The sequence below is a fragment of the Rhinopithecus bieti genome, unplaced genomic scaffold (assembly GCF_001698545.2).
Source record: "Rhinopithecus bieti isolate Rb0 unplaced genomic scaffold, ASM169854v2 scaffold_6933, whole genome shotgun sequence".
In the NCBI taxonomy this organism is placed as follows: Eukaryota; Metazoa; Chordata; class Mammalia; order Primates; family Cercopithecidae; genus Rhinopithecus; species Rhinopithecus bieti.
In genome coordinates, this window is record NW_016805426.1 from 866,515 (window position 1) to 894,145 (window position 27,631).

Sequence of the window (27,631 nt, forward strand, 5' to 3'; positions counted from 1 at the left end):
CCTGGTCTCTCCGCGCGGCTGCAGCCCGGGACCCTCCGCCCGCCGCCGCCTCCGGTGACCCGGGCCCTGACCTTCTCCCTCTTCCCCTCCTCCTCCTCCTCCTGTCTGCCCCTGGCTCTTTGGTACTGAAGAGCGTTTCTCCTTCGCCTCGTGGACCACATCCTGACGAAGTGGTCCGGTCACTAGACCCCAGTAGCCCGGAGCGTGTCCCCCCTGACCCCGCACAGTTGCCCCTCTCCGGGACTCGGAGAAAGAAGCCGGTTCCTCTCCGGGTCTCAGAACTGGGAGTGCAGACGTTGTCGTTTCCCAGACTCCAGAGCTCCCTAGGACAGGAATGCAGCCCTGACCCCGGCGTCGCCTCCGCTCGTGCTGTTTGAGCGGTGTTTCCGCGCTCACGTCCGACCCCAAGCAGTCTTTGAGCTTCACCTTTTGCCCGGAGGATGTGTAATGATCGGAGAATGCGGGTGGAATGAGGTTCTGCCCCTGCTTGCAGGAGTTTGGTTTCTAGGACAGCAGGCGTGAAAACCCAGGCCCGGGTTGATCGGAGAGACGCAAGTAGGGTCTGAAAGGACCTCTCTTGGGAGAGGAGGTGATGCTTATGTTGAGTCTCGAAGGTACTTTGTTAGATGTGACAGGTGGGAAAAAAGGCTCCCGGCGATAAGTGCGAAAGTAGCAGAAGTGAAGCCCGGTAGTGCGTCCTGGAAACTGCAGGTAAGGCGGAGAGAAAGGTTTGAGGAGCGGGTGGTGCTGTGTTTCGAGGAGTAGTCAGGTCAGAACATGGAGGTTTCTTGAGAAGCAGTAAAGGAGCGCCATTGAGGGTCCATATTTTGCTAGAGCCAGACATATGGATGGGAAATAGTATATTCTAGATAAGGGCAAGATTCGCATATACTCAAGATGAGCACTGGCTCCCCGCAGCAGATGGAGTTTTTAAAAGGATGCAACTCAGTTTCCACATTTTTAGTTGATAAAGGCTGCAGATATTTTGATCCTAATGACGGCTTTTAGGGAATATGGGGTAACAGTTTAGTGAGCTGAACGAGAGGGCTTTTAGTTAGTTAAGCAAGGTGCTGCATGCAGTCCAGTTTCTAACAGCAGGTTGTGCGATTGTGAAACTCTGCGGAACCAAAGACAGCGTTTCTGGAGGCTCTTGAGAGGATTGTTGTACATTCCCAAATGCAACTTTATTTAAAGTGGATTTCTTTTTACCTGGTTTGCTTTAAATTACCTTCCCATTATCCCCTGCATATGAATTTTTCAGACCTCCCCCCAGCAGGGAACAGATGATCCCAGGCTAGTCATCTCTCAAACCTTTCGTAATAGTCAATAGTGAAGGAAGTTCTGTTTATTCGCCTAAATTACAGGTGACTCTACTCGACTGTTTGCATTTTGGTAACAGCAGAGTGTGAGATTGAACGGAAAGATTAAATTGACAAGGGTGTCAGATGGAGGTACGGGAAAAAATTTTTTTTTAATTCTTTAGAAAATCATGTTATATGTTATACTTGAAGTAGATGCTTTTTTAGCTGTATTTTTTGCGGACACCAAAGTGCACCACGCCTTCCGTTTCCCCTCCTGTTCGTTTTTGTGTATATTTGCCATGTTTTTTTTCTCCTGAGACAGAGTCTCACTCTGTGGTCCAGGCTGGAGTGCAGCTGTGCAAGTCGGCTCACTGCAGCCTCCGCTTCCCGGGCTCAAATGGTTCTCCTGCCTCAGCCTCCTGAGTAGCTGGGATTACAGGCGCTTGCCACCATGCCCGGCCAATTTTTGTATTTTCGGTAGAGACAGGGTTTCACCATGTTGGGCCAGGCTGGTCTGGAACTCCTGATCTCAGGTGGTCCTCCTGCCTCGGCCTCCCAAAGTGCTAGGATTACAGGCGTGAGCCACTGGGCCCAGTCTTGCCATATTCTTTAGGCTTCAAAGAGGCATGCTTTGTTTTGTGATGCATGAATAGCTATTTAGTGATAGAAATATTTCTTCCTAACAAGCCTGCCTCTTTAGGTGCTCGGAACTCAGACCTCGACTCTTTATTGGTTGTGTGGTGGTGGTAGTTTTTCTCTCCTTAATTATGGTTTACAGTTTAAATTTTATGCTACTTATAAGTTATGTGCTTAAAAAGCAGATCTGCAGATCTCACTGTTTCATAATAATGTGATTTAAATAGGTGCATTAACATTTTTCATCCTTTCACTAACACATTTAAAAAATATTAATAGAGCCACTTACAGTGTTCCAGCATGGTGCTAAGCTAGAGATACAAAGCTGAAGATTTAAACACCCCTGCCCTTAGGGGGCTTACACTGCAGGAAGAAACAGGTGTGTGAAACAATAGGCAGCACAACTTGCCAAGGTTGCTGTGATCTGAGTATGCTTGAGGAAACCAATTGGGGGGAGTTAGTTTTACGTGGGGGCAATAGTCACTAAAGGCTTCTGAGATGCACTTGAAAGATAAGTAGGTGGGGTGCTTCTGAGAAGACTCTTCCATGTTCTTTTTCCTGCCAGTTGCACATGTTTTAAAAAAAATACTTTCCAGCTTGGGTGGAATCTTGAAAACTCACCATTCTTCCTTCTGGCAGAACCATGTTTGTTATGTTTCTTGAGAGAAAATGTAGCCTATATGAAACGTGGGTTGCTCAAAGCATAGTGTTGCCACAAAAAGGAAGGAAATAGCAAATATTTTAAAGTTATAAAACCCAGCAATTTGTATTTACTTTTGATCCTGGCTTTTTGTGGTATATCCAATTGTTAGAAAGTACAGCTTTTTGTTACCTGGCAGCAGACCTAATGAAATAAATGTGTTGTGTTGTCTAAGTAATATGTCAACGTTAATTAGGGTAAGTTTGGGTCTTGGCAGTCTTATTAATGCACTTACTACATTTCAGTAGTTGCGGTGGGGAGAATTAACTATTGTATATTCATAAATGCTTAATACAGCTAAAATAAGGAATACACACTTTTTAAGGAATAGATTAACTAAAACTGTAAATAAAATTACATAAAAGGAGGAAAACAAGGAAATAATGAGAACAGAATTCCAGGGAAATTACATAAATGGGTTGGGGGAGCAGTGTGGTTGAGTGTGGTTTCTGAGTCTAACTCCTGTCTTGTTTTGGGCGGTGAAATCACAGGTGCTTGCAGCATTATAATAATTAAACAAAAGCAGGTAATACGTATGTGGATGGATGAGAGTGTGTTGTTGCTATGATTAATCCCATTCTGTGAACTTAAAGTTCAGTGAAAATGAGAAAAACAAAGAAAGCTCTTTTGCATTTGCTGTGATGCAGAGATTTGATTTTATAAGCTCAGTGTTAAGAAAACTAGCAGATGCTGGTGAGATGACATCAGTTTCTAATATTTAAAGCGTTTTGCAGGTTTCAGAAGAGAACTGAGGACCTTTAAATGAACATGAGATTTGCTGCCTAATGGTTTCTGAAACTTTTGCACAATGCAGCAAATCAACTGGAATTGTCAGTCAGCCATCTTAAATGGCATGGAATCAGAGGAGATGTTTGGTCTCATAAAACCTCATTAATTCACTTTTGAATTTTTTGCTTAATATCGAATCTATTGATGGAAGAACTGTTGGCAGCTGAGATCCAGTACACTGCTTGATTTTTAACCTCAAAGTTTAGAGAGCTCTTTCCATCAGTGTTGACTCTTCTGGGGAGGGTGAGGAGTGTTGCCTCCCTCCCTGGGGTTTACCTCCTTCCCTTATTCCCCAGTGCTGCCTCTTTACCTATTTCTTTAAAAAATTTTTTTTATGTGTGGTGAAACATACATCCAATTACCATTTTAACACATTTTTATATTTTATCTTTTATTTTATTTTATTTTTTTGAGACAGAATCTCGCCCTGTCTTCCAGGCTGGAGTGCAGTGGTGCGATCTCCGCTCACTGCAACCTCTGCCACCCGGGTTCAAGCGATTCTCCTATGTCAGCCTCCCAAGTAGCTGGGACAGGACTACAGGCATGCACCACCACACCCGGCTAGTTTTGTATTTTTAATAGAGATGAGGTTTCACCGTGTTGGCCAGGCTGGTCTCAAACTCCTGACCTCAAGTGATCCGCCTGCCTTGGCCTCCCAAAGTGCTGGGATTACAGGCGTGAGCCACCACACCCAGCCCATTATTAGTATTTTAATAAAGCTTATTAAATGCCTGCTCTATGACGGAAATTGTAGATGCAAAAATAAATAAATGAGCCTTTCCCCTCGAAGTTTAATGGGCATTTGGTTAACCCATTTCTGGTGGCACTAACGTGTTCATAAACACTTTTGGTAAAGTTCTCAAGTTATAAAGAGAAATGGATTGAGTATCCCTTACCCAAAATGCTTGGACCAGAAGTGTTTCAAATTTCGAGTATTTTTAGATTTTCAGAATGCCTACATATACATAGTGAGATATCTTGGGGATGGGACCCATGTCTAAACCCAAAATTCATTTATGCCTCATATATACTTTCTACAGATAGCCTGAATATGCAATATATGTAATACTTTTAATAATTTTGTGCATGCAAAAAGATTTCACTGCATTTTTTACTGTGACCCATCACATGAAGTCAAGTGTAGATTTTTTTTTTTTGAGATGGAGTCTCACTCCGTCACCCAGGCTAGAGTGCAGTAGCGCGATCTTGGCTCACCACAAGCTCCGCCTTCCGGGTTCACGCCATTCTCCTGCCTCAGCCTTCCCAGTAGCTGGGACTACAGGCGCCCGCCACCATGCCCGGTTAATTTAGTTTTTGTATTTTTAGTAGAGGCGGGGTTTCACCGTCTTAGCCAGGATGGTCTCCATCTCCAGACCTTATGATCTGCCCGCCTTGGCCTCCCAAAGTGCTGGGATTACAGGTGCGAGACACCACACCCGGCCTGGTGTGGAATTTTCTACTTTGGGGTCATGTTGTTGCTCAGATTCGAAGGATTTCAGATTTTCGTATTGGAGATAGTCTGTGTTGAGAAAAGCAAATATCTAAAGTAGAGTTTAGTTTGAGTTGCAAACAAATTTTGATTTATCTCTGTTTTGTGATTTTCCAGAAAGTCACATTGTTTATTTCTCAGAATGTATTAGTATTCCCCCTCCATTTTAAGAATAAAGAAGGAACAGAAGAACCTGTAGTTCAGTAGGCTTGGTTTGGTCACCAGTTGGATGAAGAGGACTCAAAAGATTAAGTTAGATGAAAGGTGCATGGTCATTTCTGAAGAAGTGTTTTTGGGAGCCACAATGCTAAGCTGGACACCCAGCATTGTTTTTCTTTATTGTTGCTGTTTGAGTTTTTTTAGATTAAAATTTAAGGATATGTATCTAGATGTGAACAATGAGTTTTGAGTTCTGGGTAAGCTGGAAAAAAAGTGTACAAAAACCTCAAAAGCTATTTGGCGTAGTGTTCTTCCTGCTGGCCAGTGATTGTTGGCCAGAAATTTCTAATTGAGAGGGCTTTGCAAATGGAGTATAAACTGCAGTTTGGCCTCATTTCCTATTTAGCTGTGGATTGGATATTGATCTTAGTCTGAGGATAGAGCAGTGAACAAAACAAACTGGATCTAGGTTTTCTTGGAGTTCAGAGTTATTAAACTAGGCTCTGAAGTGGACATCAGGAGATTCCCTCTAAGACTTTTGAGGACATGGTTATATTTCAGCCATATTTGTTAAAGAATGGAGTTCATTATTTTTTCCTGATTTGGCCTCAGTGCTTCAGGCCTATGTCACGAGACATCATCCCCAAGTTCCTGAGAAAGTGCAGTTTGGCAATGAAGATGTCAGGAGGAGAGTCTGTCTGCATCCCAGCATACATGCCTTCATTCTTTTTTTTGGTCGGGGGGCTGGGGAGGTGGTGGAGTCTCGATCTATCGCCCAGGCTGGAGTGCAGTGGTGTGATCTTGGCTTACTGCAACATCTGCCTCCCAGATTCAGGCGATTGTCATGCTTCAGCCTCCCAAGTAGCTGGGATTGCAGTCGTCCACCACCATGCCCAGCTAATTTTTGTATTTTTAATAGAGACAGGGTTTCACTATGTTGGCCAGGCTGATCTGGAACTCCTGACCTCAAGTGATCCGCCCTCCTATGCCTCCCAAAGTGCTGGGATTACAGGTGTGAGCCACTACAGCTGCCATCCCTTCATTCTTATGTGATTCGTTTGAGCAGTCAGCCATTGATGCCCCTGGACAGTCTGCTTTCCCTGCTTCTGTACGGCCTTGGGGGGCCTTTCATTTAAAAATCAAAATAGAGAGGTTTTAATTAATCGGAGGGTTCACATATGAAGGAAAAAGGAGAGGTTTTAATTAATCAGAGGGTTCATCTATGAAGGAATGGAAGAAACTAAAAAGTGGTACCAGTTTTTCGGGTGCTGACTTCAGCCAGGGAGTTCCTGTACTTAAGACCAGGGCAGTTCTGAGGGAACAGAAGTTGGTGTGCACTCCGTCCCTCACTCCAAACAGTGTGGTACCAACATCAGCTGAGGTGTTGGGGTGGCGGGGTCTTAGAATCCTGGTAATGGAGGAGCTGAGAAGTAAGAGTACCTTCAAGAGAAATGCTTGCCGAGTCAGACCTAAGGAGGATATGTGTTAAATATTTTCCTTCTCTTCTGAGCCACAGAACACAAGCAAATTAGGCTTTTCGATAACACTGTTTCCATGGGAAAATGCTTTATGGGCCCCCTGGGCATATGGGACAGACTTTGGGAATTTGTCCATAAATTGGGAACTACTATGCTAAGCATTTGCTTGCAACTTGTGGGTTTCTGTTTAAATTATGTTCTCTTTCTGTCTGTGAGATTGATTTCTTGTTTGAAGAAGTAAGCATGTTGGTGGGTTTCAGAATGTTGAGTTTTTTTTAAAAGTGGCAGTTGGGGTTCACTGGTGAGGGCTTTGGAGTTGGCCTGGCTGGGTTGGAAGGGGCTTCCACTGTGGCCTTGGGCAGATTGATTCCCTCAACCCCAGCATCATGTCTGTACAGTGCTGGGCTTTCATGGGACCTGCTGCTGATGCTGCATTGCATGTTACGCTTTGTGCCTGCTGACTCGATTTTTGTTTTCACATGTTCCTCTGTTCTGCACGGAAGCTGTATGTTGCTTGTTCATATGCAGATTGTTGATTGTCTTTGTAATCGCTATCATTAAAGATGACAAGTTTCCACTTGGTGGGATATGAGGAAATCATAATATTTAAGATATAACCAGCTCCCCCTTGATAATCGTAATTGACAGAATCACATCTAAGAGGTCATTTCTGTCACTTTTTTCCCTAGGAGTGTATTTAAATTTTTTCTTTATGAAAGGGTAGCTAATTGTGCTAAATCAACCTGGTAATTTGTGTTTTGTAAGGCTTCTACTTTTTGGCACTGACATGAATAGAATTTTTTAAAAATTTGATATATGTAATTAATAATGTCCCAATTCTTACCTCATTATGTGCCCTAGCATTGAAGGATTTCACTCATGGATCACCTGACTGCATGGTCTTATAGATGGAAAAATGAATTCTAGAGGCTTATTTTAGAAATAATACATGACGTAGCTTCATGTATCAGGAAGAACCCTACATTAATGGTACCAGGAGCCTTGGCCTCTGTTGCTGAAAGGTCCTGGACCTTTTACCTCTAAAATTTCATGATTTTTATTTTAACATGAAAAGCCTTTATTGAATTGTGCATTCTTTAATCCCCACCCCTTTTGCCTTTCAGCATTAAACTGAAGAAAAGATGTCCCTGTACGATGACCTAGGAGTGGAGACCAGTGACTCAAAAACGGAAGGCTGGTCCAAAAACTTCAAACTTCTGCAGTCTCAGCTTCAGGTGAAGAAAGCAGCTCTCACTCAGGCAAAGGTAAAAACAAGCCCAGAGCAGGAGAGCAGAGGCCTCCAGAGTGGGTTCCTCATTAGGATGATAAGGAATTTGGTTTCAGCTTGCTCTTCTGCCTTTGTATTGGGTAAATGGTGTTAAACATTTGTAGGGGGAGAGGAAGGAGGAGTTTAAGGCAGCTTCGCTGCTCCTGGCTCCTGGGAATAGGAACATTTCATGGGACAGGAATGAAGAAAAACAGTACTCTGCGGGGTTGGGCGCCGTGGCTCACGCCTGTAATCCCAGCACTTTGGGAGGCCAAGGCAGGCAGATCATGAGGTCAGGAGATGGGAGACCGTCCTGGCTAACACGGTGAAACCCTCTCTCTACTAAAAATACAAAAAATTAACTGGGCATGGTGGGTGGGTGCCTGTAGTCCCAGCTGCGCGGGAGGCTGAGGCAGGAGAGGAGAATGGCCTGAACCCGGGAGGCAGAGATTGCGCCACTGCACTCCAGCCTGAGCGACACAGCAAGCCTCCGTCTCAAACAAAACAAAACAAAACAAAAAACCGGTACTCTGAACCAGCAGTGACACTGGTTTTCAAACTTAAGTAGTGGAGGTCTAAGATTGAGTGAGAACTTGTTTAAGGTGCTGATTTTGTAGCCATCCTCCTAATATTCTGGTAAACTCTAGTTTAAACTGGAGCCCCAGGAGTGGGCATTTTTAAGTAGCGTTCCTACTGGTTTGTTGGAGGTAGTTTGGAAGCAGCACGTTGGGAAGAAGCTCCACAGAATGCCTAAGCTGCTGGGTGTGACTTATTGAAGTTTTGTGAAGTATTGAAGTATTGGTTGTGAAGGCGTCAGGCATACATGTTCTGGATGCTAATTGCTTTTGTTTCTGTTGTGTACATGTTGGGTATTGGCAATGTCCTTGAAATAACTCAACATGTAAAACATTAAAAACAGTTGTTGACTGGCTATTTGCCATTAAAATGTAGGCATGAGAATGGTATGATTTGTTTACTATTTTAGAGGTCTTTATGCTCTAGAGTTTGCATTCGCAATGGAGGCTATATCCCCCCAAACAGAGCGAATATTGGTCTTTTGGGGGGTGAAAAAAATCTTGCTCATATTGTGCACAGTGTTAAAATTTCATGTATTTTAAAATGTATTAAAAGAGAAAATGTATTAAAAGGCTCCTTGTTGGGGAGGCAATAATTAAACTTGAGAAAAAGTACTTTAGAGATACATGCTGAAATATTTACTGATAAGATGATGTCATTTTTGGGATTTACTTCGAACCAATTCAGTACCGGGCAGGGGAGGGAGGGAAGAACAGAACTACCCATGAGTTGGTAATCATTGAAACTGGATAGCAGAGACTTAAGAATTTATAATCATTACCAAATTTAGATTTTTTGGGTGCCAGTATTTTTTGTTTTTTTAAAACAAGTTTTCATTCCAAATGTAAGGAAGGTTAGCAAAACCTCGTTTTCTCTTTAATTTTTTTAAAAAGTAAATGTATAAAATCTTTGTAGATTTCGTGTAACTTTTGCTTTGCAGGAAAGATGTGGATGTGAGCCACCGTGCCCGGCCTTATATAGATTTTTAAAACTTGAGGTAGCTTGTGAAGTTATTTCTACTAACTTTCTAAAACTTTTGAGATTGCTATGTACAGTTAGTTTTGTGGGTTTTTTTTTTTTTTTTTTTTTTTAAGGGCAATGAAGATTGCATTCTCTTAGGCTGTTTAGTTACTCAGAATACTAGATTGGCCTAGCCAAACCTGTAAAGATATTTATTTGGTAGAGAAAATTTGAAGCTGTGGTTTCATTTGTATCTCCATTTGAAAAAATACAGAGTTGTTTCTTGGTGTCCACAGGGAATTGGTTCAAGGATCCCCCCACCGGATAACAAAATCCAAGAGTGCCCAAGTCCCTTATATAAAATGGTGTGGAATTTGCACATAACCAGCACATATCTTCCCATATTTTAAATAATCTCTGGATTGCTTGCAATACCTAACACAATGTAAATGCTGTGTAAAAAGTTGTTATACCGTATTTTTTTTTTGTTTGTATTTTTTGTTGTATTGTTTTATGTTCTTAATATTTTCAGCCTGGGGTTAGATATGTGGAACCTGTAGATACAGAGGGCCAACTCTATATTCAATAGAAAATAATAATAGAAAATACGTGATTCTGACTGGGCACGGTGGCTTGCACCTGTAATCCCAAGCACTTTGGGAGGCCAAGGCAGATGGATCATCTGAGGTCAGGAGTTTGAGACCAGCCTGACCAACATGGTGAAACCCTGTCTCTAATAAAAATACAAATATTAGCCCAGTGTGGTGTCATGCGCCTGTAATCCCAGCTACTCTGGAGGCTGAGACAAGAGAATTGCTTCACCCTGGGAGGCGGAGGTTGCAGTGAGCCTAGATCGAACCACTGTACTCCAGCCTGGCGACAGAGCAAGACTCCATCTCAAAAAAAAAAAAAAAAAGAAAGAAAATATGTGATTCTAATAAATCTCCCTTCCGTTCTTTAAACTTTCATATTTATTTTGTGAGTTGTTAATTGGATTAAATTTTGTTTGCTTAAATTTATAAGTATTGTTATATTCAGGAGAGATGAAGGCGTATTTTGTGCCTTTTATAGTGGTAATGAAAATTTGTAACACTTTGACTTGCAAAAGAGAAAAATTAAATCTTTCTAATCAAAAGATCTAATGGTTACCACCATATCCATGTGATCAACCTTAGCATTGTTGATAGACAGCCTGACTCAGTGTGCCTGCTGTGTGATGCAGGAAGGGGCACACTGCCTCATCTGGGAAGTGTTCTTGCCTAAAAGCTTTACCCTGAATTCTTTAACCTTTAACCTCCAGGTTTCGGGAATTACAGGGAACAGAGGAACAAGCTAAACTAAATAGGTAGTTAGTTATTAGACAGATCTAGAACAAACAGCATTTTACAAGATAGTGTCAGAGGAAAAAAAGGAAGAGGAGATGAAGATGATGGTGATGATGATGATGGGGAAGAGGTACTGTTCTCAATCAAGACACTTAAAAAACAAAAGCATTTGAGGAACTTTGGTAGGATCCTGGTTCAAAAAAATCAGCTGTTTAAAGGACATTTTGGGGATATCTTGGAGAATCTGAACTGGATGGGAAATGACATGAGAATTAGTGATTTTTGTAGGGGTGGTGACCTCACATAGGAGAATATCCACAGTTTCAGGAGATTAGGGTGAAGCGTCATGATGTCTCCAACTTTCTTTCAAATGGTGTAGCAAGAAATGTAGGTGTAAGGCCAAGAAAGTATGGTAGAACATTAACTATAATTGAATGTGTAGGAATGATTGTTTTCTTTTAAAAACTTTTTTTTGTAGATTCGTAATAAAGGAGGTAGGAAGGATTCTGTATCCTAGTAGGAGGGAACAAAATCCTCATCCCCAAGTATCTTTTGAAAGTGACCAAGTTTATTGTAAACCTTTCACAGAAATGGAGAAAATCTCGTGTTTTTTTGAAAAGCTGAAAAGAAAATAACATATGATTATAGTAATAAATTAAAAGGCTGTTGTTTTAAGATTATAGTTTTCTCATATCTCAAAGGTTTGTTGCAGGGACCAGAAAGAAAGTATTTGTTGCAAACAGTGTGAATTTTAATTTGAAACTGCTGTATGTTTTCCTCGTTTTTGATGATTTTAGAGCCAAAGGACGAAACAAAGTACAGTCCTCGCCCCAGTCATTGACCTGAAGCGAGGTGGCTCCTCAGATGACCGGCAAATTGTGGACACTCCACCACATGTAGCAGCTGGGCTGAAGGTAAGGCCGCACCTGCCTGTGACCTTGATACATTTTCCTGTTTTCCATGTGGCTTATTTTGCATATATGTTACTCTTAACAGATAGTCTCCTTAGTAGGCCTTTGAAACCAAGTCAATATTATTTTCCACTTAATTTTTACTTTTGTTTTGCCAATTTTAAAATTTATCTATTTGAAATAAAATAATTTGTTGTAGAAAATCAGAAACTAGAGATAGGCAGAAAGAAAACAAATTACCTTCAGTCATACACTCCAGAAGTGAAGAACTTATATTTTTCCATTCTGTGCCTGCTCCACCTTCTGCTAACTTGCGTTTCTTACTTATTACGTTGTGACTCTGTCAAAAAATATAGGACTGTATGATCCCATTAATGGCTTCACTCTACTCTCTTGTGTAGATGAACTGTAATTCCTTTAATGCTGGATATATGGGGTGTTTCTATTTTTTGCTATCATAACAATGTTAGTACTTACTGATTTATTGTGGATTAAAACAGAGAAAGGGATTTTAAAACCCACTTCCACCCTAACCTTTATGATTCCAGTGATTTTACATATGCTCGAAAACAAACATGTGGTCAAGTCTATAAACTGGGTTACTGAGGATGAAGAAGATCTGGAAAAGGATAACTCAAAATCATAGTAAAAACTAGATAAAATGAGGTAAAATGAGTGAATAAACTAGTTAAAATTATACCCACTATTTAAGGGTACGTTTATCTTTCCACAGATGGCATTCAGATAATGACTGTGGTCATTTAAACAACACTATGAATCGCACAAAACCGCTTGATGGAAAATGACCAAAAGATTAATAATAGTGCTATCAAGACAGTTTCTTAGCAAGGCGTGCTTGTCCTTCCCACCACATGTGGGAAGGGCTGCATCAGGCTGGGGCAGCCCCAAGGGCACACTCCTGCCGGCTTCGTTTCGCGTCACTGTTCTGGGTTGGGCTCTGCCTGCGGCCTGTCCTGCTTGTGTTCTGGGCCAGGCTGTGGCTGCAGCTTACCCTTGAGTTATCCTTTTCTGAGGGGAGCGGGTATTGCTCCTGAGGGCTGGTTCTTCAGGAGGGAAGGCACCCCATGGTGGAGGTGTTTTTTTGCTGATTCCTAGTCATTGAGCATTTTCCGCCATAAATTTGGTACCTGGTTTTTTCCTACTACATCTAATTTAAAAACTGGCTCATCGTTTCTTCTCTAATTGTGTATTGGTTCTAGTACCTATATTAGTCTCCTATTTAATGAGTAAGCCTTTTTCCTCCTTGTTACATAGTTTTCACGATCAATTTTTAATTTTATTCTCATTAAGCGAATGCATCATAATTTACACAAGTATTCCCTAACTGTAAAACCACCTAGATTTGCTTTTACGTTGCCTTTATAAATACCATTCTAATTAACATCTTTTTGGGATTTTTATTTTTGAGACAGGGTTTTGCTCTGTCACCACACTGGAGAGCAGTGGCAGTCTTGGCTCACTGCAACCTCCTCCTCCCGGGCTCAAGCGATCCTACCACCTCAGTCTACTGAGTTGCTAGGACCACAGGCGTATGCCATCACGCTTGACTAATTTTCTGTAGAGATGAGGGTTCACCATGTTGTCCAGGCTGGTTTTGAACTCCCGAGCTCAAACGATCCACCTGCCTTGGCCTCCCAAAGTGCTGAGATTATACAGGCATGAGCCTCTGCACCCAGCCCACTAATGAACATCTTTACAGAGATGTTTCTGTGTAATTGGGGTTATTTTCTTGGATTTCCTGAGGTGACATTAAGATAGCCATTTTTATGGCTGGTCTGTTCTGGCACCAGTTTACTTCCAGCAGTGCACAGTATCACCTCAGGCATATGAGGGTGAATTTTACCCCATCCTCCCTCCTCAGCATTGAGGGTATTAACATTTTAATTTTTTTTAATTGAACAAATCACTTTATTCATTGTAGCATTTAGAAAAGGATGATTGATTTCATTGTTAAGCGTAGCAGGGTTTATACGTAAAAGTTTTTTTCTTTGAAATTTTGAAGTGTCAGAGAATGAACCTTCATATTGACAGTTTGTTCTCTTAGACACGTTGTGATAATTGTGTTAGATAAATTGAGTGACTGATTGTCAGTTTCTCTCTAAATAATAACTGAAAAGAAATCTTCATGTGCTTTTGTATTTTTTAAATGTCTTTTATAAAATGAATACAAATGCATAACTAACCTTTAGGAGCCCTACATTAAATATCTTTTCCAGTGTTAGGGCCTGGGAGGTGATTATAGTTACTTTCCTAATTGCTCTTATTCATTGGATCATAGCATTTCCTGATATTTCGTCGTAAGGAAATGATGAAGTGTTTGTTTTATAGTGTAAAATGTCAGACCCAACCATGAAACAAAGAAACTGTTAGATTTAGGTGTGTTAATATGGCATGTAAGCTGTCTTGTTCTTATCGGTTCTGTATTCAAGCAGGAAACATGTTTACGAACGACCTTCTTGCCTTTTCTACAGTTGGACAGTGTACCTCCTGTAAGAGGTACAGACTGGGCGCTCAAGGACATGAATCCTTGTCGTTTTGGATGTGTGTTTAAATAAAAGGGGACACTAATCCTAACCTGTGCTTGTTTGAGGTGTCTTTGAAAATGAGAAAAGGCATTGTTACAGCTAATAACGAATAATTATGCTAAGAAAACTAACAGGAGAAAGTGTGGGAAGGTTTAGTAAAATTGGGTCAGGGCTTCCAGCACCACGTGTAGACTGAGGCCAGCCTAGGGTAAAGTTCTGTGTCTACTCAGGTATTTCCTAGTATACTGGCTGTGCTCTGCCTCTCGTTTTGCTAATTTCTTTGTCGTGGCTACTTCTTTTCTTTCAAAGAGTAGACCAAGTTTCTGAATGTATAGATGAGAAAGCACAAACCGTTATCTAAACCCGATTTTAGTGAACCTTAAAAAAAAATATGATGCTGGAAGGGAAATTACATCCCCATGTGTCAAACTCAGTGCCTGAAATGCAGCCTGCCTGGGAAGGGACATGTGTTCAGAGGATTAAAAAGACCGAGAAGATGGTTTCTGAGATCTCCATATATTGTTATCTCCATGTAATCAGAATCTGAAGTTATTCTATTAAAATGATGACTGCAAGAATGATTGTGGTGTTCATGGTTGTTTTATTTTTTAAGTTGTCATAGAGATCTATAAAAAAAAGCATTCAGTGCTTTACTATAAATATTCAAATTTTTTACTCAACTAACATTTTAGCTGGTGGTGGCTTATTTAGGAATTCCAGGAGAAATGCCATAGAGTATTATAGAGATAGTACTAATCTAAGAGGTGGAATTTTGTGTCCTGTGTCTGCTGCCACCTGATGAGGCATGTGGCCTTGTCTGGTATTTGTTTTCTTTGTCTGTGAAACAAAGGAGGGGGCTAGATGATGTTCAAGGCCCTTTTATCTCCAATATGCTTTGACCTTAATTTTGTGAGTAGAGCGCTAAGATATAAAGATGATTTTTACTGCTGTTTTTACCTTCCTCAGGATCCTGTTCCCAGTGGGTTTTCTGCAGGGGAAGTTCTGATTCCCTTAGCTGACGAATATGACCCTATGTTTCCTAATGATTATGAGAAAGTAGTGAAGCGCCAAAGAGAGGAACGACAGAGACAGCGGGAGCTGGAAAGACAAAAGGAAATAGAAGAAAGGGAAAAGTAAGGCTTCCTTCGGATTTGGGAATGTTTTACAGTTGAAATGTTCATTAAAATGTTAATGAATGGACTTCGCTGCTGTCTGTAAGGCTAAAGTTAATTTTCATGGGTGATCTGATCAGTCACTACAAGGAATCAAACTGTTTTATGATTTGTACCTGTTACATCTCAGAATGTAGACTTCACCTATAGACTGAAGATCTAAAGTGTATATTTTGAGTGAATTGTTAGAAAATAACTTAAAACCTGATGTTGAAAATTTTTTTTCTGTGCTGGTACTCTGCTATAGGTTGACTATCCCTAATTCAAAAATGCGAAATCTGAAACGCTCCAAAATCTTTGGAATGCCAACATGCCGCTCAAAGGAAATGTGCATTGGGGGATTTTGGCTTAGGGATGCTGAACCGGTAATTGTAATGCAAATATTCCAAAATTCGAAACACTTCTGGTCTCAGGCATTTGGAATAAGGGATTCTCAACTTGTAAAATCACAGCTATTTAAAGTACTTAAAATACTCTTCTTTCTTAACTTTTACTATTTTGAGCCAGGTGGAATTTTAAAATTCATATGCAGCTTTTATTTATGTTTTGCAAAGTATGAGTAGTAGAATGTATTTGTAGTTCTTCTTTTGAAAATATTTAGTATTAATTATCAAATAGTTAACATGTATTAAATATTAATATACTGTCCCATTTTTTGAATCATTTCATGAGTGAAAGTGTTATAGACTGTTGAAATGATTAAATTATTACTATGTTGATAGGCTTTAACATTGGAAAAGGTCAATGTCAAGGAACCTTTTTTTCCTGCTGGTTACTCTAATGTAGTTATTGGTTCAATTTATCTCTTGAATTTTTCTCACTTTTCATACTTTATCTACTTTAATCTTTTACCAGTTATGCTTCCTACCTCTGCAACTTAATAGTTGATTGTGAAAGGATTTGGTTATCTTCTGGCCAAGAGGAAGTCATCCCAGGTTCAGGTCTCTAAATTGGTTCATCCGTGATGAACATTTATTTCCTTTATTATCACAGAAGGCGCAAAGACAGACATGAAGCAAGTGGGTTTGCAAGGAGACCAGATCCAGATTCTGATGAAGATGAAGATTATGAGCGAGAGAGGAGGAAAAGAAGTAAGGCGTGAACAAATATGTCTTAAATATATTTAAATAGTGGAAGTACAATTCCACTATGTGCTTTTTCTTTTCAGTTTGATAAATAGTTCATTTGACGTTGATTTGGGTAATTTTCTTTCTGGAATCCGAGCAATACACATTTGTGTAAGTTTTAATTTATATTGGGCTTTCATATATATTTTCCTTGGAGCTTCACAACCACTTTCTAACATTTATTTATTGGATACTTTGGGACTAGCTTAAAATCTATTCCTATACTGTCTTTACCTGCAGCACAGTCCAGTTGGCCTATGCTGAATCCACTCTGTTGTTTCTCTTAGGGGAGAAGCATAGTTAACATTGAGTGTGTCTGTGTTGGGCATTGTGACACATTTCTTTCTTTTTTTTTTTTTTTTTGAGGCAGAGTCTCGCTCTGTCGCCCGGACTGGAGTGCAGTGGCCAGATCTCAGCTCACTGCAAGCTCCGCCTCCCGGGTTTACGCCATTCTCCTGCCTCAGCCTCCCGAGTAGCTGGGACTACAGGCGCCCGCCACCTCGCCCGGCTAATTTTTGTATTTTTAGTAGAGACGGGGTTTCACCGTGTTAGCCAGGATGGTCTCGATCTCCTGACCTCGTGATCCGCCCGTCTCGGCCTCCCACAGTGCTGGGATTACAGGCTTGCGCCACCGCGCCCGGCCATTGTGACACATTTCATCTCCACTGTCTTAGTTAATCCTCAGATGTTGGTTTTTGTTAACTTGTTTTGGAATTCAGTATACAGGTTGAATATTTGTAGGTCTCGTTTTTCCAGCTTATAAATTGCCCTTTTTAATAAGGAGGCATGCTTTCCGTATTAAGGACATTGTTTTGTTTTGTTTTTTTCTTAAACACCAGCGGGAACTAGATAGCTTTGAATGAGAAGACTTTGTTTGACCATGTAGCTCATGATAGGGAAGTAGTGGCATGCCCATTATATGTATAGTTGTTGACAGATTGATGTTCTTATTTTAATGTGATTAGTAGCAGATTTCCAGTAATCACCCTGAATTTTTTTAACTGAACTTATTAGGGCTAATCTGCTTTTCAGAATCAGTAATCACTCTCAGTCCTAGTGACGAGGTTAGTAAAATGATCATAGGAAGTATTTCAAAAGAAATATAAGGTTTTACTCAGGTTCATATTTCTCCTTGAGGATTTTATATCGTCCAGTCCTGTTGATCAAAATGCATGGACACTGGCTTTAGAATAATTTCTAGAATAATTCTTTAGAATAGTTTATTTATTTATTTTTGAATTGGAGTCACTCTGTCGCTCAGGCAGGAGTGCGGTGGTGCAATCTTGGCTCACCACAACCTCCAACCTCCTGGGTTCTAGCAGTTCTTCTGCCTCAGCCTCCAGAGTAGCTGGGATTACAGGTGTGCGCCACCACATACATCTAATTTTTACATTTTTTGTAGAGACGGGGTTTCACCCTGTTTGTCAGGCGGGTCTCAAACTCCTGACCTCAAGTGATTCACCCACCTCAGCCCCCCAAAGTTGTGGGATTACAGGTATGAGCCACTGCACCCGGCCTTTTTTTTTTTTTTTTTTTTTTTTTTTTTTTTTTTTTTTTTTTTTGAGACCCTCTCGCTCTGTTGCCCCGGCTGGAGTGCAGTAGTGCTATCTCAGCTCACTGCAACCTCCCTCTCCCAGTTTCAAGTGATTCTTCTGCCTCAGCCTCCCGAATAGCTGGGATTACAGGTGTGCGCCACCATGCCCAGTTGATTTTTGCATTTTTAGTAGAGATGGGGTTTCACCATGTTGACCAGGCTGGTCTCAAACTCCTAGCCTCAAGTGATTTGCCTGCCTCAGCCTCCCATGTGCTGGGATTACAGGAGTGAACCACTGTGTCCAGCCAGAATAATTTCTTTTGTCAAACGTTTTGTGCTGATGCAGCATGACTTTGTAATCAGTTTTTAAAATTTTACATTTTATGTTATTTCATTGTTAAGATATAATACATATGTATTATATAATATTATGTATATATAATCCATGTATGTTAGGACTTATACCTAATGCAAAATTCCTGTGGTCTCCACTGATGTTCTCCTTCCAGTTGTCGAATAGCAGATAGAAAAGATCTGTCTTACCTCTTTTGGTTTGTTTGTGTTCACCATTCATTGTCCAGGAAATACACCAGGAATAGTGACAACACGCGGCAGTTTCATCAGGAGCCAGAAGGACCCACACTTTCAAATGTGTGTTTAATTCCAGTAGTTTGCACCCTGGAAAAGGAGCGTGCTGTGTGGTGGGGGGGATTTGGCAACGCAGGGAGCTGGGTTTACTCCCTTTCTGTTGATTCACTCCCCTCTGATCATTCTCTTATCTGTAAACCGGATGCAGTAATATCTACTTCAGAGGTCTGTGAAGCCCGAACAAGGCCATGCGTATAAAGGGCCTGATAGGTATTGCTCTCAGTAGATAGTTACATTACTCTCTTTTTAAGTAACTGCTGGTTCTCTTGGTTGTATTGTTTTGCCTTAAAGTTATCATTTGCAAACTACATTGTGGGGCTCTTGAGTTCCTTTTATGAAGGAACAATTTTGCATATCTGAGGGAGTGTTGCCTCTTTTCTACATTTTAAATCCTAGCATCAGAGGTTTGTTTATATGTAGCAGGAGGTCATCAGAAGTAGCAGGCCCTCCTTTTTTAGTTTTTTCTTAGTGGGGTGGGTGATAGATATATGGTGTGTCATAGTCCTTGGGAGTCTGGCATCAGAAACCTCCTTTAATGCTTGGATTTGTGGTTTTGCAGGCATGGGCGGTGCTGCCATTGCCCCACCCACTTCTCTGGTAGAGAAAGACAAAGAGTGTAAGTAGATCTGTGTCTTCCTCTTTTATTCTGATACAGGTCTTTAACCCAATCACTGGGGGGGGGGGAATCTCAGCTTGGGCCTCAGGTTTCCTAAGTTTAGAAGGAAAAGACCTGCAAGCCTGCCTGGCTCTGTCACCTGAGGCTGCACCTGGATCTCAGAATGCAGCGCCCTCCTGCAGAGACCTTTCTATGCCAGGCTCTGAGGCTTGGATTTCATGCAGTGGAATCCATCTCTTTTTTATGCAATTCACTTTGTTTTCATTAACATTTCTTACTTCTTGTTAGATTCATTTGGAGATAAAACAGCAGATCATTACAGTTTTTTAACTCAAGAGGTTTAGAGGCTGTTATATTCATGACCCTCCACAAGGTGGCAGTGCCTTCCTTGATTAGATTTTTTTCTTCCCTTTCCATTTCAGTGCAGGTGGGTTTGCATGTCATTTTATTGCCAAAACACCCTCATCCACTGTTCCTTCTCGCAGTAGAATTTGGGGATTGGGATTGGACACTTGAATATCATCTAGGTCATTTTCCCATTCTCTGGATTGGACCATACCTAAACTATCCCAAGCAGATATTCTCATTTATAGTACTTTTTAAAACTTGTTGGATTTTATTTATCTTTTAAAGAAGATAATTTCTAAGATGTTATGAAATGCCTGTTACGTGAAAACAACGGACAAACAATAAACCCCAATTGAAACCAGTCTTTGGGAGTGGGGCTCAAGGCATCTGGATGGTCTTAAAGCTTCCTGCTGACTTTCATGTAACTAGGGTTGAAGCCACCGCTCCAGTGCATGGCCTCTAACCTCGGAGACCTTTGTGGGCCATGAGGCTGATGAGATAGGTCGGGGTCTAGGCAAGTGCACACAAGGTGCTGCAGGAGTCAAATGATGGCCTGATTGTATCTCCTTGGAACATACAGAAGCTCTTTCCAGCAAGAATATTCATTCAATGAGATTTTAAAGGGTAAATAACATTTCAGTAAAGTATAAAAAGGACGTTTGAGGAGATAGAAATCGCAAAAGCAAAGCTGGAATCAGGAAAGTAGTGTCCTTCCTCTGTGGTTTTAAAAAAAGTCATATAAAGCCTGTAAAATTGATTTGGTGTTTTCTCCTTGTGGTAAACCAAAAGTAGGTTAAATTTGTTCGAGATAAATAATTGATACAAGTGAGGTTTCAGAGGGTTTTCTATAGTATTTTGGTGAGACTACTTTATGTTTCTCCAATAGTACCCCGAGATTTTCCTTATGAAGAGGACTCAAGACCTCGATCACAGTCTTCCAAAGCTGCCATTCCTCCCCCAGTGTACGAGGAACAAGACAGACCAAGATCTCCAACTGGGCCTAGCAACTCCTTCCTCGCTAACATGGGGTAATGATTTAATGTTCTTATCTAAGGACTTGAGAGACAATGTGAAGCATTGATAGCCCTTTCAACAGATGCAGCTTGTTTGAAACTGAGAACATTCAGGCTGTGGGGAGACTCTTGGTGTGTGCAGGTCACACGGTGCCTGCCTCAATCATGTGGAGCATGTTCCAGTGTAATGATGGGGCTTGTTCAAAACAGCAACTTTCCAGTAGAAGTTTTGACTCATTTTGATGTTGAACATTATTTTTCTAGACAGGGACAGAACCTGATAACTGTTTACATTTGCCTTCATGACATTGCAAATAAAATAGCTCATATGAATCAGAGCTCACTTACTATCTCCAAAGGGCTGGTGATACTTTTTTTCCTGATAAAGTGGGCCATTTGCTTTAAGGTCATGGTTCTCAGGGTCATTCTAACTACAAGTAGACATTTGTTTGCCAGCGTATAAAAGTTGACTGTAAGGTTGATGCTAAGGTGGGGCTTGGGGATTTTTTTAAACTGTACTGGGCTTGGCAAACATTTTGGTTAAGAGGATATTCTGTGTTGTTGATTTTGATCCTGTGAAACGGCTGTCCCATGAAGTGGCGTCACACGAAGCCTTTGTTCTGTGCTGTGCTGCATCTGCTGGCTGCTGCCTGTAGCAGAAATGCAGCCGGTGAGACAGCGAGTGGGGTTGAAACTCACTAGTCTTTCAAGTGCTCAGTGACCATATGCAAGTGGTGACCATGTTGGGTGGTGCAGACATAGGACATGGCTGTGGCTGGGGAGGCTTTGGGTGCTGGAGGGTTGGACAGACATGAAGCTGGTTATGTTTTGTTTTCCCTGTTAATGATAGAAATTTACTTTTTACTGAATTTGCTTTTAACCAGGAATTACATCTTTAACTTGTGCTTAGAAAAGATGCAAGGTGGTACCATTCAGCAGTTTTTGGTGTTTTTAGCCCTAGAATAGCTTGTTCAAATGAACATGTTAAGGGAATTAAATACAAGAAGTAATGTAGGTGCAGTTCCAGTTGAAGCAGGGTTTTGTGGCTTAAGCCCTAAGCAGCAGTGGTCATGGGGTGGGGGTGCCCTTCAGCCCCATGCCGCACCTCAGAGCACAGTGTGAGAGCCGTTTGGTTATTACAGAAAGCAGTGGACTGAGAGTTGTGGGGTCCAGTTTCAGCTCTACCATTAACAGCTGTACAGATAATTTATTTGTTTTTTGAGATGGAGGCTCACTCTGTTGCCCAGGCTGGAGTGCAGTGGTGCGATCTCGGCTTACTGCAGCCTCTGCCTCCCTAGTTCAAGCAATTCTCTGCCTCAGCCTGCCAAGTAGCTAGGACTACAGGTGCACACCACCATGCCTGGCTAATGTTTACATTTTTAATAGAGGTGAGGTTTCACCTTGTTGGCCAGGCTGGTCTTGAACTCCTGACCTCAGGTGATCCACCCGCCTCGGCCTCCCAGTGCTGGGATTACAAGCGTGAGCAACTACACCCGGACTGTACAAATTATTTCTAATGTGGCGTCTTGCTTTACTTCTAAGTCCACCCCTTAAGCTAGTCAACTAATCTTAGCCTCCGTTTATTTCTCATTTGTTAAATAGGTGATCTCTAAGGGTTCTTTCATTTACATAGTCTGTCATTGGAAACTCTTCTGTGCCATTCAGGAAATGGGATCATCTTCATTACATGAAACTTCATACTTACTTTTTGATAGCCACTTTTTAATAAACTGTGGTCACAAGCTATGTGGCAGTGCAGATCTGGCGCACACAAAAGGTCTTGTGTTTCCTAGCAGGGCACTGAGGAGACTCCACCAGAGAAACTGGCATTTCTCCTCCAAGACAACAGAATATTCTGGACTTGAGTCATAGCTTTTTCTGTTTCTTTCATGCTGCACATCCCCATAGCTTCCATCTAATAGTCCACTCCTAGTTAATGAGTGACTTTATTGAAACCCCTGTGGAGCATGCACTCTCTCCAGAAGGAGGTGGTTTGATGTAAAAATGCAACCTTGTCTCCAGTTGACGATGTCAAGGCTAAGAGTCCTTTCCCTTCTCCTCCTGCCAGGGGCACGGTGGCGCACAAGATCATGCAGAAGTACGGCTTCCGGGAGGGCCAGGGTCTGGGGAAGCACGAGCAGGGGCTGAGCACCGCCTTGTCAGTGGAGAAGACCAGCAAGCGTGGCGGCAAGATCATTGTGGGTGACGCCACAGAGAAAGGTATGTCCCCAGGGAAGCGTGTGGCTAGAGGGAAAGGACTGGCCCCATCCGCATCAGACGTGGCCAGTCTTGATCCTGATGTGCCAGCAGGGGGACAATGACGAGTGTGGCCAGAGGGAGAGGGCTGGCCCCGCCATCACTGGAACACAGGCCGTCCTGATCATATGATGCACTGCCACTTCTGTTTTGTGAAACCAGGAATCCTGAGGCTCATCTTTATTTTTTCAGAACAGAGGTAGAGAGATGAAGGCTCATGGAGGAAAAGATGGTGAGAGACTTGGGCAGAAAGTGAATAGTCCTCAGGAAGAAATCTTGGTTATGTGTTTAGAGCACGAAGGACAGAGCCATATAGTGTGGCAGTGAATATGCCTGCCGCCTCCATCTCAGAGGTCTTCTCTACTTTTCCCTCTTGCCCTTTCAGTATAGATGTGGTTTCTAATTCTCTTACAGATTGTTTGTTTTGCGAGATCTAATGTTATTTTGCAGTCTCTTGGTAAATGATGCCTAGTTGGTGTTTTATTTTCATTTAATTTTTACAGTCTGTTCTGTATTGAGGGAATTCAGGAAAGAAACAAACATATATTAGCATTTTAATCAGGGAAATTAAGTTTGAGTCAGCCTAGCTGAACTTCCTTTGCTAAAGAAAGAAGAAAACTTTTCTGGCAGCCCTGTTCATGCACAGCTTAGGATACATCACGAGCCTGACAGGTGAGTGCCAGAAACCAACAGTCGTCCCGACTTGTGAGGTTATCTGAAGTAAGGCAGCCGGTGGCTGGATTAGTAACTGGATATTCCCCTGGGCCCGTGACCTTGAACGTTTGCTACAAGTCAACTCACCTATAGGAATTATCACTCACATGCCCTGTCAGCCCTTGGGGAAGTGAGATGAGCAAAAATTGCAGGTAATGGTGGAGGCTCAGAACATCCAGATGCTATTGTAAAAACATGCCAAAGCGAGGCCGGGCGCGGTGGCTCAAGCCTGTAATCCCAGCACTTTGGGAGGCCGAGACGGGCGGATCACGAGGTCAGGAGATCGAGACCATCCTGGCGAACACGGTGAAACCTCGTCTCTACTAAAAAATACAAAAAACTAGCCGGGCGAGGTGGCGGGCGCCTGTAGTCCCAGCTGCTCGGGAGGCTGAGGCGGGAGAATGGCGTAAAAACCCGGGAGGCGGAGCTTGCAGTGAGCTGAGATCCGGTCACTGCACTCCAGCCTGGGCGAAAGAGCGATACTCTGTCTCAAAAAAAAAAAAAAAACAAAAAAAAAAAAAAAACATGCCAAAGCAAAGCAGAGGCTTTCGTTGCAGATAGGGCTGTGTTTTTGCTTAAAGACCAATTGTGTAGTTGCCTAGGACATAAATGGTGGGGATCACTATTGAAATTAAATTAATTATTATAAGTAGGACTCAGTTCTGTAACACATCTAATGATATGTTTTGATACAGATGCATCCAAGAAGTCAGATTCAAATCCACTGACTGAAATACTTAAGTGTCCTACTAAAGTGGTCCTACTAAGGGTAAGAAGCTGAGGAAAGCAAGCTGTCGGCCTGCCTAGATTTGTGTGTGTCACCCCAACCTACCCTGCTCCCCCTAAAAGTTAAAACTGAAAATGATCCTTTTGCAAATAATGCTTTGGGCAGATCCCACGTAAGGTTGATTTTAGATTTTTCACTAATGTGTAAGTCTCTGCTAAGTACAGTGTTTATGACTGCAGTGAATAATTACTTTCAGTAGTTGAAATTGCAAGAGCTTCAGCTAGTTTATACATTTTGGTGCTTACATAGGTGCTTTGTAACTCTTTACAGGCTTAATGTATGTTTTAGTGTTTTAAGAAATACTAACTTTTGGGTACTTTGGGGATGAAATTTTTCGTTGTGTCATTTGGGATTGAGAACATTTACCATCACTAAAGTAAGTCATATTTATATACCCCTGCTAGGTGTTTGTAAGTTATACTTGGTACTTGAATTTATTTATTTTTGTGTTTAAAGAACATGGTTGGTGCCGGAGAGGTGGATGAAGACTTGGAAGTTGAAACCAAGGAAGAATGTGAAAAATATGGCAAAGTTGGAAAATGTGTGATATTTGAAGTAAGAGCGTTTTCTTTTGATGTTTATAACACAAGTTGTTATTGGCAGATTACAAAACATTTTCTATAAATAGGACAGGGTATGCTATAAGTAACATATTCTTACTGCAGAAGGTGACAAGCATTGGTTATTTGTGCTTCTCTTGCTCAGTTATTACAGTTTTAAACATAAAGACAAGAATGACTTGGAGTTTTATTTGGTGAAGAAACAGGAATGTTTCGTGATGGAGAATCAGTATGGTGACTAAAGACCTTGATTGTAGTGTGCTCAGTAGTTTAGTTCCTTAGACGTGCCTTTGGTTTCAGTCATTTGGTGAGTATTTAGTGCCTCTCACATGCACTGCACTGTACGGAGAGCACTTGGATTACAGGAAGCATGCTCTGTACTCTCGGTGTGTTCAGTTGAAGAAACACAAAAGAAACACAAAAATAACTAAAGGATATTCAGTTACTAGACTGGGTAGTATTGACTAAGGTCAGGAGTTGAGAAAAGAATTAGATCAGTGAAAAAATAGAGAGTGCCTTGTGAGCAATAGCAGATGTGGACTACGCTTTGAAATGAAGAGGTGAGATTTGCAGAGAAGGGTATTCTGACTGGGATAATGGCTCCTAGGAGACAGTGAAGATCAGGACTACCAAAATGGAATGGATGGGCCCATGGGAGATTAGCAGAAGTGCTTAGGTAGGTGGAATGGACCACATTACAGTGGGCTAGGAAAGCTAGACAGAGCTAGTCAAAATGAGACCTGATGTGAAAGTCCACTAGAGCACCAACCTTTTTAATCTTAAAACTCTGCTTACTCTGTTTCTTTATCCTACTGCTGTTTGTTGACCACATAATTATTTGTTTATGTCATCCGCTGGCACAGGGCCTTTATGAGGTCAGAAACTGCTTAGCCCTGTGTTCCTGGCACCTAACAATGCCTGTCATAAAAACAGGCATTCAGTACATTTTTGATGATGAACAAATTATACTTATTTCCTTGGTATTTGACAACTAGTTGACTGTATATGATGATAATTAGAATATTCATTCTGAGAAATCATTTAAAAGAGAAAACTCATTCAGTGCAATCTCAAATCCCTTTACTCATCACGCTCTCATTTTCTTCCAGATTCCTGGTGCCCCTGATGATGAAGCAGTACGGATATTTTTAGAATTTGAGAGAGTTGAATCAGCAATTAAAGGTTAGTTATACAGCTAAATATTAAAGAATTAAAAAGTTGAATTTACAGCCTTAGTATTTACAAGTAAAGTTACTGTTTCATTAAAGTTAAACCTTTTTAATGTCTTATAGGATACCTATATTAACTGTCTTGTGTTTGCCTTTCAGCGGTTGTTGACTTGAATGGGAGGTATTTTGGTGGACGGGTGGTAAAAGCATGTTTCTACAATTTGGACAAATTCAGGGTCTTGGATTTGGCAGAACAAGTTTGATTTTGAGAACTAGAGCACGAGTCATCTCCGGTGATCCTTCAAATTGAAACTGCCAGCTGAGAAAAGAAGGAAAGAGGTCACAGCCTCCATGGCTGTTGCCATACCAAGAACTCTTGGAAGGACTTCTAAGATATATGTTTTGATTGATCCCTTTTTATTTTGTGGTTTTTTAATATAGTATAAAATCCTTTAAAAAAAACACAAATTCTGTGTGCCTCTCTTGATTTGTTTCTCTTTTTTATTATTACTCCCTGAGTTGATGAACATTTTTTGTTAATTCATGGTAATTCTCAAGTGCTTCCAATGATGCAGCATTTCTTGCAATAAAAAAAAAAAAAAAAAAAAAAAAAAAAAAAGAAATGTTTTGGGACATGGGGTGATATTAAATTATTCTTTGTTTTCTTTTCTTTTAATAAAGCCTGCAAGTTACTGTATGTAGTTTCATAAATTCTGTAATAAAGTATCATCTTGGCAGTGTGCCAAAGGTGAAAATGATGCTTTCTCTAACAGAGAAATTCTTAGTGACTCCAGTCGTAGAAAAACGTCTTTACAACCTGAATAAGATTGAAGAATTGTGAGCATACCATGCCTATTGGATGAATCATTTGCCATTAAGCTAAGTCAGACTGTAGGGTTTGTGATGGATTTATGGAATATGTGGGTATAGAAATCACGAATCTAGCATTTGTTTTCAGAGATTCAAGCATAGTCTTTAGGGTAGATCAGAAATGACAAATGAATTCAAAACCTAGCAGGTGCATTGTAAATGTGTGCCCAATTATGTTTTGGAAATGGCAGTTCCTTGGGGTCATGTTTCTACTGGCAAAATTTGCAATGGTATTGTATGTAATTTTAAAACTTATAAAATTATCCACATTGGCCACATAAACTGTACTGCCAATTAACAGAATTCTGGAATTGTGAGAATTGTATCATTGAAGTTCAGTAGGATGTGTGGCTTAAAAATTTATCAGGACCACAAAAAAGAAAACAAAAATATTTGGTACTGAGGTTCATTGCCAGGGCAGGAGGTATTTCCAGAAAATACTCATGCCTGTGTTCTGTTCCTTGCTTTCCCAAATACTGCATGTGACTCTCCTCAGTGGCAGCTGAAAGACTCGAGCCCGTGTTGTCTCCTTTGGTTATTATGACATGAAAGTGTATCAAGAACTCAGCATTTCTTTGCATCCATGGACTTGGTTTGGAGACATAAGGAATATTCTGACCCTTTTTAAAAAAGGATTTTCTCATGTTTTTATTTAACATAAATAAAAGAATAACATTTTA

General features: G+C 41.0%; 1 protein-coding gene across 1 annotated transcript; it reads left to right on the plus strand.

Moving 5' to 3' along the window:
- Positions 1–1,406: 1,406 nt before the first annotated feature.
- Positions 1,407–27,631, plus strand: RBM17 (RNA binding motif protein 17). Its single transcript, XM_017872471.1, has 12 exons — positions 1,407–1,451; positions 7,677–7,817; positions 11,478–11,594; positions 15,104–15,270; positions 16,303–16,400; positions 19,178–19,234; positions 20,469–20,610; positions 22,664–22,815; positions 24,261–24,334; positions 24,809–24,907; positions 26,022–26,094; positions 26,241–27,631. The coding sequence occupies exons 2-12, from the start codon at positions 7,695–7,697 to the stop codon at positions 26,342–26,344; spliced, it is 1,206 nt and encodes a 401-aa protein (XP_017727960.1). The 5' UTR covers positions 1,407–1,451; positions 7,677–7,694; the 3' UTR covers positions 26,345–27,631.